Source organism: Myotis davidii, unplaced genomic scaffold, assembly GCF_000327345.1.
Source record: "Myotis davidii unplaced genomic scaffold, ASM32734v1 scaffold1476, whole genome shotgun sequence".
NCBI lineage: Eukaryota > Metazoa > Chordata > Mammalia > Chiroptera > Vespertilionidae > Myotis > Myotis davidii.
The window spans coordinates 165602-177714 of NW_006287253.1; the positions used below are offsets into that span (position 1 = coordinate 165602).

Consider the following 12113-nt stretch of genomic DNA (forward strand, 5'->3'; position numbering starts at 1 on the left):
TGGGTTTTGAAGTCCCAGCTTACCAGCTGACTGTGTCACTGTGGGAACTTCCTGAGCTGTCTGACTCACAGTCTATTCCTCTGTGACACTGGAAGATCTCCCCTCAGGGTTCCAAGTATTTGGGGATAACTCAGAGGATAGGTCCTGAGCCTGCCCAGAGCCCTGCAGGAGTGGCTCGGTACTGGGTGTCTCCTGGAGTGTCCCCATCCCGGGACTGGAAAGTGCCGTGGCTGCTGTATTCCCTGTTATTAGACACATTTTGCCATATAAACGAAAGGGATGGATTAACTTGCTTTCACAGTGACGTATTTATTTCTAGGATACTGAAGTGTATAAAGCAACAGTAAAAGATGACCTTACGAAGTGGCAGAATGTTCTGAAAGCTCATAGCTCTGTGGACTGGTTAATAGTGGTAGTTGAAAATGATGCCAAGAAAAAAAACAAAACCAACATCCTTCCTCGAACTTCTATTGTGGACAAAATAAGAAATGATTTTTGTAATAAACAGAGTGACAGGTAAGTATCTTTAATTTTGCCTCATTGGGCTGATCCTGGGATGATATAGATTACTGGCTTCGGGTAGTGATACATGTTTACTCTGTGACTGTGGTGTGTGTGCCTGACACTTGAGCATGTGATGGGGGTGCTGAAAACAGAACCAGGTCCCTCCTGGTGGAGTTCCTGGTCTGGCAGGTGAAACCTGTACACAGTAACCCCCAGTGGAGAGGCCCTCTGGCCCAGTGACCCTGAGAGAGACCACGTGGTGGGCCCCCATTGTTGATAATAACGGGTGTCAGCATAGCAAGGGCTTCAAGGAATCTTTGCATTCTTGCGTGCAGCAGGATTCCTTAAAAACAGAAGTTATAAAATGCTGACTTCATCTCCTTCACAAACTGTACCCGGGACCGCCATGCCTTGGTGGTCACTCTGTTGCAGGGACTGACTCACCAGTAAAGAAGGAATGAAGGAGGGAGGAAGGAGGGAAGAAAGGAAGGGAAGGGAGGAACTCACTGGAAGGAAGAATAGAGCAGTGATGCTGTGCTTGGAGAGAATTTTCCAGATAGTCCGTTCCTGTCTCTGCAGGTGTGTTGTACTCAATGACCCCTTGAAGGACTCTTCTCGAACTCAGGAATCCTGGAATGCCTTCCTGACCAAACTCAGGACATTGCTTCTTATGTCTTTTACCAAAAACCTAGGCAAGTTTGAGGATGACATGAGAACCTTGAGGGAGAAGAGGACTGAGCCAGGCTGGAGCTTTTGTGAATATTTCATGGTTCAGGTATTTGACTAATGGTAGAACTGGACAATTTCCTTCTCTCCCTGTTCCCTCCCTTCCTTCTAAATAAGGCAGCTGTCTTGGGTTAAGTCTTATTGGCATCGTTTTTTAAACGAAGAGACAATATAGTAGCTAACAGATGTTTCTGTCCAGAGATGCTCTCCTGAGTAATTATATCAGCAGCTCCCTGGAGCTTCAGAGTTTGACATTTAGCCTTTTATGAAATGGCCTTGACCTTGAACCCAGTGGTGTTGGATTGGAATCTGAGGCATCGGTGTGAACCCACAGTGTGGTGGATGGGTAGGTGGGTGGGTGGGTGAGTGGGTGGATGGATGGGTAGATTGTTGGGTTCATTCAGACATATAGGGGTATGTGTTGTGAGGGTGAGTACATGTACTTACTTGCTCTGCCTTCTGACTGGGCCTAGGAAAGATGACACCTCAGTAGCAATAAGCACATCTTGTGCCAGATCTTGGTTTCTAAACTCCATTTTCCACTAAAAGGTGCTGGAGCTCCTTGTAGAAGTGGTCGATTCCAGGGTTGGGGCAGGGACCTGGAATATCTGTAGATCGGCAAGTAAGGACGTGCACAAGAAAGGTGGAGGTCCGGCAGAAGAACATAAGCTGAACCATTTGTGCCAGATAAATAACCCATGCAATGAAGTTCATACCCATGAGGCTGCGTAGATGTAAATAAAGAGCTGGCTAAATGAATAAATGGAGAAGGTCCAGCTCTTCATGTAGAAAATTCCAGTGAAAACTTATATCTGGGATGGCAAGGGGAATGCCAGGACAAGAGTTGACTGTGGTGTCCTGTGCTGCTTAGTCATGGAGAGTCAGAGGTCACCTTGGCCTTCTTTAGTTTCATTCCAGTCTCCTCTCTGCCTGCATAAATGTCATTGACATGTCATTAAACTGGTTTTTACTTAGCGTAGCACAAGCATTGTTCATAATGCTGCATGCTTCTCTCTATTACAATCTTCAGTAGCTACATAGTGTTTCAAAATACTGATTTAGGCTTTTGCTTTTTTAAAACTCTGGGTGAACAGGAGGAACTTGCCTTTGTGTTTGAGATGCTGCAGCAGTTTGAAGACGCCCTGGTGCAGTACGACGAGCTGGACGCCCTGTTCTCTCAGTATGTGGTCAACTTCGGTGCCGGCGGTGAGTGGTGACGCCTTAGGAGCAGATCCTCTTCTCAGCATAGTTTCCCCGGTTTAAGTTGTCTGGAAGCTGCCATTCATTCACAAAATGATGAAAGCATCTGTGTCATTGTAAATTATATGGATATGTTCTCATGGTTTCAGTAGGAATGAAATGAGAATTAAGAATTAGTCACGTTCACTTTTAGATGACTCCTAAGTAACAAAAGCATTTAAGAAGTTGTTTTTCAGGTGTAAAGTGTCGTTTTTACAACGGACAGCTGGCTAGTGAAACTTCTGATTCTGTGCCTCCTTGCTAGCATAAGGGTGGGATCTTTGCTCCTGTTGAGAGGTCATCTTTGTGATATTTGAATGCTCATTCCAGTGAGTTTTTCCTCTAAACTTTCAGATAATTTCTTAAATTCTTTTAAAAGCACAAAAGTAGCACTGTCAAACCATTTATGAAGGTTATAATTGTCCTCACAATTTTTTTGGTTGATAATTTATTTTGATGGAAATTGCATTAAATCTGTAGATATTTGTCTATAGCTTGTTCTTATTAACAGCCCATCGCAGGCATTTCTCCAAGGTAACAGCTGAAATTCTAAGTTATTTGCATTCATAGCTGTGTGATGCTTCGTAGTGTGGATTCGTTAGTTTATCCAGCCGTCCCTTGGTGCTGGCCATTTGGGTGTTTTCTGCTGTTGCCACCACAAGCTGGGCTGTAATAGACATCTTTGTTGGGTGGTGGCTTTTCTTTTGTTTGTTTGTTTTTTTCAGAGAGAACAATCTTTGTTGGGTGGCGGGGGTTTTTTGTTTGTTTTTTTCAGAGAGAACTCTTGTTACGATGTCCAATGAAAGGAGTGATTTCGGGGACCCATAGTGTCTGCTAGAAAACCCTTGGGATGAGCGGCCCCAGGGCAGCCACTAGAGCCATGACCACCCTGGCTCTGGAAAGGCTGATGCAGTGTCACGTGACTCCCACTCCCAGCCAGTTTTTATCAAGTTCAGCTTTGGATCTCTTGTTTTGCCAAGACACAATGTAAACATACATCCAAAGTAAAGTATTTACTAGTTAAATAAAATTTAGAAGAGATCAAATTGCATTTCTTATATTTTAGATATATTATACATGTATATCTTTTAAATATCTTACCTATTTCTTACATTATATTTTATATAATTTCTTTGTTCTCTCAGTTTTAAAATAAACCTGGGTCCATTTACAATCCAAAAGTAAATCTGGTCCAAGTTCTGCAGCTGACTGATACGATTGTTCATTTTTGTTCCTTCGTTTCATAGACACTTGCTGAGTATCCACTCAGTACCAGGCACTATTCCCAATGCAGCAGGGATCAGAATGAAATGAGGCACAGAAAGAGAAATGTTTAACTTGCAGGCAGGCAGGAATAAGTGCAGGCTGCAGAAAGGACACAGGGAGGGGAGAAGGTGGCGGTGAGTGCTGTTCAGTTTTAGGCTGAACAGTCCAGGAAGGCTCTCTGAGCAGGTGGCCTTCGCACAAAGCCCGAAGGGAAGATGGGTGTGAGCCAGGAGAATCCCGGTGGTGAGGACCAGGACCGGCAGAGGGACTTGCTGGTGTTGGGGCTCCAAGGGCCTGACTAGGCACCACACTTAGGATGCACTCTAACAGCTCTGAGTATAAGTGTAAGTCAGCAAAGGATGCTTTGGGTTGCAGTTGGCACTGCAGATACTCAGTAGTGTCAGATGCCCATTATCGAGTCGCTTCCTGACATGAACGTAGAACGAAATGGTTCTACCACCTCTCTTTTGGAGTGAGAAAAATAGATTAAGATTTTTTAATAGAGTTTGAATGACTTGTTATTATAGTTTCTTATGTTTATTTTAAGGTCATATTTGAGTCTTGGGGTTATAAATTTAAATTGAGAGCATTGTTGGAAATTTTTGACAAGCAAGAATTTTCCTCTCTACTTGCTGTACTCCATCTTCCTTTGCTTACCATCCTTTTCTCTAGGAGCAGGACTCAGGTAGTTGGCATCATTGAGTTAGAGACAGTTGAGTAAGGAAAAGAGTGGAGACAGGGAAGACAAAAAGACCTCTGTGACCCCATGAGCAGGCTGCCCTCCGGCCCCAGGAGACCCGCTCAAGCCCAGGCCTCGTGCTTTCCCTCAGAGCTGACTGACCACAGAGCCCACGGCTCCCTCACTCCTCAGCCCAGTCTGACTGCTTCCCCACCTGTCACCACCTTGTGGCATGGTACGACGGAGCCTGTGCCTAGGTCATGTTACCCTGTGCTCACTGTCAGGTGACAAGTCCTGAGTACGATGCTTGTAAGGACCCCATCCCCGCATCCCAAGACTGGTTCCATGCCAACCAGAAGGGGCGGGCCAGTGCTTAGGGAGTCACTGGGTGGTGAGCTGCCCACCGGTCCCTGAGGTCCCACAGTCCCTCCAGCATCTCAGTGAGGTGAAGGGATCTGTCGTCAGCCTTTCATGATGTGTGTTTGTTTAGATGGTGCCAACTGGCTGACTTTTTTCTGCCAGCCGGTGAAGAGCTGGAATGGATTGACCCTTCGAAAGCCCATAGATATGGAGAAGCGTGAATTGATACAGAGGCAAGAAGCTACCCTATTAGATCTGCGCAGTTACCTGTTTGCTCGCCAGTGCACCCTGCTCCTCTTCCTGCAGAGGCCATGGGAGGTGGCTCAGCGCGCCCTAGAGCTGCTGCACAGCTGTGTGCAGGAACTGAAGCTCTTGGAAGTGAGTCGTCTGTTTTCCCAATTTACCCTTTTCTTGACTGTTCACACAGAAATCCAAGACATTGAACTGTTTGTGCTTAGGAAAGAGTTTTCTTTTCTGAATATCCTTAATTTCTTGTATATAATCTGTATAGTTACTTTTTGCATTGATTAATTAATTGCTGGGAAATATAATTTCTGCTCCCAACATGGTGGAGTTCATGTTGGCACAAAGCAAGTCTTTTGGATCATTTTCTTAATATAATTTTGAAAGTGGCCTTTGGCTTATTCTCTGGGAGCAGGTCTTCATGATAAAGGTACCCTCCTGATGGACATGCAGGATTAGGTTTTGCAGGTAGATATTTGTTTTATTTCAGAACTGTCTTCGTTTTGTAAGTGAACATGTGGGTAACAGTGTGAAGCACAGCCAGCTGTGCCATGTTAATTAATAGCACAGAGTTTAATGGAAAGTACATTATGAATAAGTGTGTACATATGTGTGTGAAAGAAACCTAAGTGAGGCTAAATGTTGTTGATCTATAGTGAAATACTGCCTTTAAAGATGAATTCACCCAGGGCGCCTGAACTCTTTCTGCCTGTAGAATCATAAACATTATTGTGAGAAATCCTAGTTAAGTGGGTTCCTGCCGTTTAATTTCAGCAGCCTCTTTACCCAGGGAAATGCACGTATGCACATACACAATGTTATATATTGTTTCAGAGGATTCATAGCACCCGACCCCCACTCCTCGATGAAGAACTAAGTGAGTGGTCTAATTCCACTGCACACATGAAGAAAAGGGTCCGGAAGGAAGTGGTTAGGTGACTTACCCAGTAACATATGTAGTCACAGAATCAGATCATCCAAGCCAGGTTAGTGCCCTCTGTCCTAGTCCACACCAGCACCCCGAGGGGCACAGTTATGAAAGGTCTAGAAGTGTAATATTCCTGTATTGGGTAAGCTGTGGCAGGGGTAGCTTTCCTAATATAAGAACTTTTATTTTGTTTACCCTAGAATACTAAACACAGGCTCAACACTTAGTTTGAAATAATCTCAAGCAATTTAAACGTTTTTAATCCAAATGAAGAGAAATTTTTTTAGTTCATTTCTAAAGGAGAAATGCCTAGCCCAGCTGTCATAAACTTGAGAATTGACAAATCTTATCAAATTATTTTCTATTCTCAGACATCTAATCAAGCAAATGAGGAAAAGTAACATTTTCCACCTTGAAATGAAATTCTTTGGCTCCCTATAACCAAGTAGCTTTAGATCACCTGCTCTGGCTACTCCGATCTTGCTGTATAGACCTGGGGGCGGGGACTGTGCGTAACCATTCACTAATGAGACAGGCTGTCGGTGCTCACGTGTGCCTAGAGTTTGCCTGATTTATACTAGTCTACTGGGGGAGGGGGAGATCCATATCAGAGTCTAGGCACGTCCCCTGGGCACTCATATGGAACAGCCCCAGGAGGGGTGATCCGGCAGTGCTGTATGGCTCAGGGCAGGTGTGGGAAACCACAGAGTGGTGCGGAGCCCCCCCCTTTAGCGTGGTGCCCAGCTTGTCACAAACTCAAGGATTTAAGAACCATTCTCCAATTCTCTTTCTTACCTTAGAAAGTTGACCAGTCATAGCATGGCTGCCAACCTGCAGAGAGGAGAGGGGAGGCATTGCCAGAGCCAACGGAACAGGCGGCCTGAGGGCCAGTCCTCTGGTGGGGCCACTGGCCCTGGGGAGGGAGCTGGCAGGGCAACCACTTTCTTCTTCCCTTGCCCTCCTGTCCCCTCCAGGCCTTCTGAAGCTAGAAGGCGAGGGAGCCCCCTGATGTGTCACACATGACAGCAGGGGGGAGTGTGGCCGGGGACATCCAGCTCAGAACAGGATGTGTCATCGCGCACGGGTGTCTTTGTCCCGACCTGGATCCCTTGTCATTGCGGTGTGTCCCGACACGCAGGTGGGTTGCACCACAGCACACTCACCTCCTGTCAGCTCTCCCAGCGCAGAGCAGGCTTTGAGCCTGCTGTCTCTGAGTCCTTAGCTGTCTTCTGAGTCCGGTCATGCCTCTGGCCATTGTGGAAGGAATGGAAACAGGCCAGGTATGCCCTGGGAAGGGACGTGCGAGGCATCGTGGTGTGGGCCTTGAGTGCCGCCGCAGAGTGTGTGGAGGTCGGTGTCGGCAGATGTGACGGGCTCTCGGGTTCCTCTCCTCTGCTGGGCAGTGCACCGTGTGCTGTTGTCAGGATGCCGCCTGCACTGGGGTGTGTTATCCCTGGCTCCTTTCTTCTTTGGATGAAAAATGGTCATTGCCATCGTGTTATTTCCCCGAGTGGAGGCTGTCCCCACTTTTAATCATGTTTATTGTGCTCTTTTGCGCGTTTCTGGTTCTTGACCGTCCCTCTAGCGGGGTGGACCAAGGCTGAATGGAACCGCACAGCGAGGACACACCACCTGCTGTTTGCTCTCAGTGTCTCCTTCCTCAGGACCCAGCTATTCCTGCTCTCACGCCACCCACTCCAGCAGCTGTTGTGTGACTGCGCCGTCGCTCGGATTCCCCACGACCTCCGTGCATGCACAAGGCGCCCGGCCCCTGGAGTCCACCGCGTCTGTGACATTTCCTGGGGCTCCCCTTGCTGGGTGCTTGCCTGCTGTGCGCACACACTGACCTGAATCCATGGACCTGACTGCTGTCCGCTTGCAGGGCTTCTGGGGAGCTGCTTTCTCTGCAGAAGCGCTTTCCTGTCTGCCAGCAGGTTGATGGAAGTGTCGTTGGTGTCCCTGGTGAGGCTTGAGGACACGGGCGGTGCAGCGTCTGCATTTGCAGGCCCTGCACCCTTCCCGCGAGGTCCTGACACAGGTACTTGGCTTTGAGCTCGCTCTTTCTCCACGAGTGGAGGCAGACCGCAGCTGCCATTGGTTTGTGAGGACCCATAGGTACCACGTGTACAGGGAGTGTGGCACGGGCTGGGCACATCACCACCCTCCTCCAAGCCAGGTCTTAGCATGACCCTCTTTATCCCTGTCTTCTTGAGCGTTTCTTTCAAGCGATAGAGTTCCCTGTACACTTACAGGTCAGCTTTCTCCTAAGGCTGTAGAGGTCATGTGACACTGTCAGCATGAAATTATTTTTTCAGCTTTCTCTTCTAAGATTCTTTCTGGCCTAACTGGTTTGGCTCAGTGGATAGAGCATCAGCCTGTGGACTGAAGGGTCCCAGGTTCGATTCTGATCAAGGGCATGTACCTTGCTTGCAGGCCCATCCTCAGGAGGGGTTTTGCAGGAGGCAGCTGATTGATGTTTCTCTCTCATCGATGTTTCAAACTCTATCTCTCTCCCTTCCTCTCTGTAAAAAAATCAATAAAATATATTAAAAAAATACTCTTTCTGCAGGGGGAGGATTGTTGTATCTTACACTAGAGGCCCGGTGCACCCATTCGTGCACGGGTGGGGCCCAGCTGGCAGGGGGGAGGGGCTGCAGCCAGTTGGTGGGCTGGCCCTGCCCCCTGGTCAAACTCCTGGTCGAGGGGACAATTTGCATATTAGCCTGTTAGTATATAGGATGTTTTGCAGTTGACAGTTAACTTGGAAAGTTTATTCTTAGAGTTTCTTTTAAAATTTTTTGGAAACATTCGAAGGTCAAAAGACTCAATTATTTCCATACTTTGTACACATGATTCTACTCTCAAAATCAGACTCCCTGCCCTGTGCTGGGCTGGCTTTCTGGGTGCTGTTTTTCATCGTCAGGGCAGGGGCCAGGGCAGTGTTGAGCTTTGGCTCTGACGCGCGGGCTGAGAGCTCAGAGTGGCGGCGGCGGCGCTGGTGGGGCAGCTGTGGGCCAAGGCGGAGGCTCGGCCAGCGTGAGGCTGGACTGGTGTGTGGCTCTTCAGGGTTAGGCTGACGCTGTTAACCTTTTCAAGCCCAAACCTAAGTATTGCAACGACTGTCACTCCTCATTGCGACATCTCCAGCAGGACATGCTGTACACACTTGCTTCTGTGACTTGGGAGGCCTGTCCTGGTAGCTTCGAGGTCAATGTATCAGTTGATTTAAGTGTCTCCCTTGAGAGGGTCCTTTCTCCGAGTCACGAGAGCAATGGTTTGGGAAGTGGGAGGGAATGATGGTGTCCACGTTCACCCCTTTGATTAGAGCTTCAGTGATGGGGTGTCACCCACAGGTTCATCAGAACCGCACTGACCAGACAGCAGATAGTTGTCTCCTTGGCACTGCAGAGCATGAAAGTCAAGGCGTGTTAGCCGAGCTTGAAGAAAAGAGTTTACATAAAGGAAAGGGGGGGATTCTGAGAATAAACAAGCCATCTTTTCTGTCAAAGAACAGTTTAGGCAGCCGCCATGTTGGCCCGCGTGACTGGCAGCTCCCCTGGGGGCCGCCATCTTGAAACGGCAAAGGTCAGCCCCTCCTTTTGTATTAGCCAATTGTGAAAGACTGTGTGCCTGAGCTCCAATCAAGAGTGAGGGACAGGTCACCTGTGGCAGGATTACAAAGCCGAGCTGACCGCCCATTCAGTGTGCGTGTGCTCCCAGACCACATGCATGCGCACCCTCCTGCAGGAGGAGAGCTATTTGCCTCTTTGAGAGGAAGGGGCATATGCCATGGGAATAAGCTTCATTTCTGTGGTTGGGCCTAGAGTCCCACCCAGGGGTCCCATGTAGGAGCCTGGGGCCAGCTCCCCTGATTGAAAATGGAAATTGTACTTACCCCACACAGCTTAGGGAGGAAGTTACATCATCTCTGGGTGGGTTCACATAACTCCATTTCAGAGGATTTGATTTTTTCTACAGCAGTTAAAAATGTGCCCTCTATTTACCAAAAATTAATTATATCCTCTGTATATGTTTGGAAGATACGGACAAGCACACAGAAGGAAGTGTCATGCCTACTGACAGCAGGAGGTCCCCTAGTGGCCTCCGCTGTAGAGGAGCTGCTGTCCCGTCAGTCCGTCCTGCTCTGAGCAGGCTGCTTGTACATCATCTCAATGCCACATGGTCATACAAGTAGGAACACTAGTTCAAGGATACACTGTTCTTAAAGTATCTGTATATATAAAAGCCAAGTGACCGGAGAATGACCGGAATGACCAGAACAACCGGTCACTATGACGTGCACTGCGCCTGGCCAACCGGTCTAATCGTGGGTAGGGCCTGCCAGGCAACCTCCCGTATCCCCTCCCCCTGGCTAGCCCCAATTGGGGCGGACTGGCCAGACCCTGCCTGTGCACGAATTAGTGCACTGGGCCTCTAGTTTACCATAAACCTTCAGGTGGCCTTCCAGAAAGATCTCCCCATTTCAGTTGCACCAGCAATGCCTGTTTTCTAATCTTTACCAAACTGGTAAGTGAGAACAACAGAAGGAAGGTATTTTCTAGGAGGCCATTACGTGTTCATCCAGTGACTGTCCAAATGAGTTTTTCTTAATGTGTCCGCCTTAGCACTGACTTGCATTTTATCCACGTAGGTTGTGATTATGCTCGCAGACAGGGTAGGACCAGCAGGATCAAGACCCCTCAGGATCCTAGAAGAGCTACCCATTACAGAGACTGGCAGGAGCCATGCATGAGAGGCCATCGCAGCCAGCTGGCCAGATTGTGAGCAGGGGCTGCAGATGGTAGAAGCATCCAGGTTAAACTGGAGAAAACGGACAAAGTGGGCTGCCGTCCAGGCTGGCTGGCTGGGGTAGGTGTCCCAGGGTTTGAGCCTAGCAGAGGACAGAAGCAGAGGTGTGGTTGAAGGCTAAGTCGGGTCAGCAAGTACTTGCTGTGTACTAGGTCCTCTGCTGGGCTCCTCAGTGGAGACCTGGAGGCTGTTGTGACCTTGAGCCACGAGGATCTGAGCTGGAAGAGTAGTGGGAGTGGACAGGAGGAGGAAATCAGTGCAAAGAAAGGGTGCTGCTGAGGAAGAAGTACGGGTTGATGGCTGTAGGAAGAGATAAAGGGCTACCAAGCATCCTTGGTGAAGCAGGTGATCACCTGCTAGACACTGGTAAACACGGGTGGGAGGATAGGGACACACATGAGGAAGAAACCCATAGTTGAGTGCACTGAGCAGGCATGTACCCAGGTCGTCAGGGCCCAGTGTCAGAGCCGGGTAGTAAGAGAAGAATCCTAGGGGGTCAGGGATGGAGAAGCAGCTGTGCACGGGCACTTCAGTTTAGTAAATGTTTGTGCAGCGCCTACGTGTGCTTAGGAAGGTTTCTAGAGGTGGTCTTATATGAGCTAGATTTTACTTTATTTTTTATTTGAGCTAGATTTTAAAAGATTCAGTTGGTCAACAAATACTCACCAAGCACCTATTTTGTGCCAAGTATTTATTCTAGGCACCGTGTTTTTAGCAGAGAGCAAGACAGACCAAACCCTCACCCTGTGGAGCTTTCGTTTAATGGAATGAGTAGATTGTAGATGTGGCGTGTGGTGGCCAGTGCAAGAGTTCATTTCAGGCAGAGAAAATGATGTTTTATGTAAGGAACTATGAAGGATTTAGTCTTGTTAGAACTTAAGGGGTGAGGCAGAGTTTGGAGGTGCAGGTTACAGAGGTACTGGAAGTGCATCCTGAAGGTTATGAAAGTGCTTGTGTGTCGTTTTGAAGGTTGGATTTTATTCTAGAGCTGGGAAGGAGCCATTTTGAAGTGAGGGTGTCATGAAGGTGTTAGGACTGGGCAGGGTAGAGGGCAGAGAGGGAGGTGAGGGTGTCATGAAAGGTGTTAGGACCAGGTAGGGTAGAGGGCAGAGAGGGTGAGGAATTAGATGGAGGGAGGGAGACTTAGAGACTTCTAGTGTAATCCAAGGATGAGATTCTGAACTAAGGAAGTAGAGTTTATTTTAAGTAAATGGGTTCAAGAAAAATTTATTCTATGAATAAATTGTTGATCAACCTAATAGGTCTATAATAATAAAAGCATAATATGCTAATTAAACCGGATGTCCTTCCAGCTTCTGGGGCTTCGAGGGAAGCCCGGGTCCTGGGTGCCAGAGGGAA

General features: G+C 47.9%; 1 protein-coding gene across 4 annotated transcripts in view; it reads left to right on the forward strand.

The window, feature by feature from the left end:
- Nucleotides 1–12113, forward strand: part of TRAPPC10 (trafficking protein particle complex 10) — a 58859-nt gene that overhangs the window by 8660 nt on the left and 38086 nt on the right. For 2 of the 4 annotated variants that reach the window (XM_015560825.1, XM_015560826.1), the window contains exons 3-6: nucleotides 320–516; nucleotides 1084–1279; nucleotides 2325–2436; nucleotides 4905–5152. In XM_015560825.1, coding sequence (XP_015416311.1) covers nucleotides 320–516; nucleotides 1084–1279; nucleotides 2325–2436; nucleotides 4905–5152 — 753 coding nt within the window. Of the gene's footprint in view, nucleotides 1–319; nucleotides 517–987; nucleotides 1280–2324; nucleotides 2437–4904; nucleotides 5153–12113 lie in introns of those variants that run through there. The other 2 variants (XM_015560827.1, XM_015560828.1) reach the window with 2 other exon arrangements.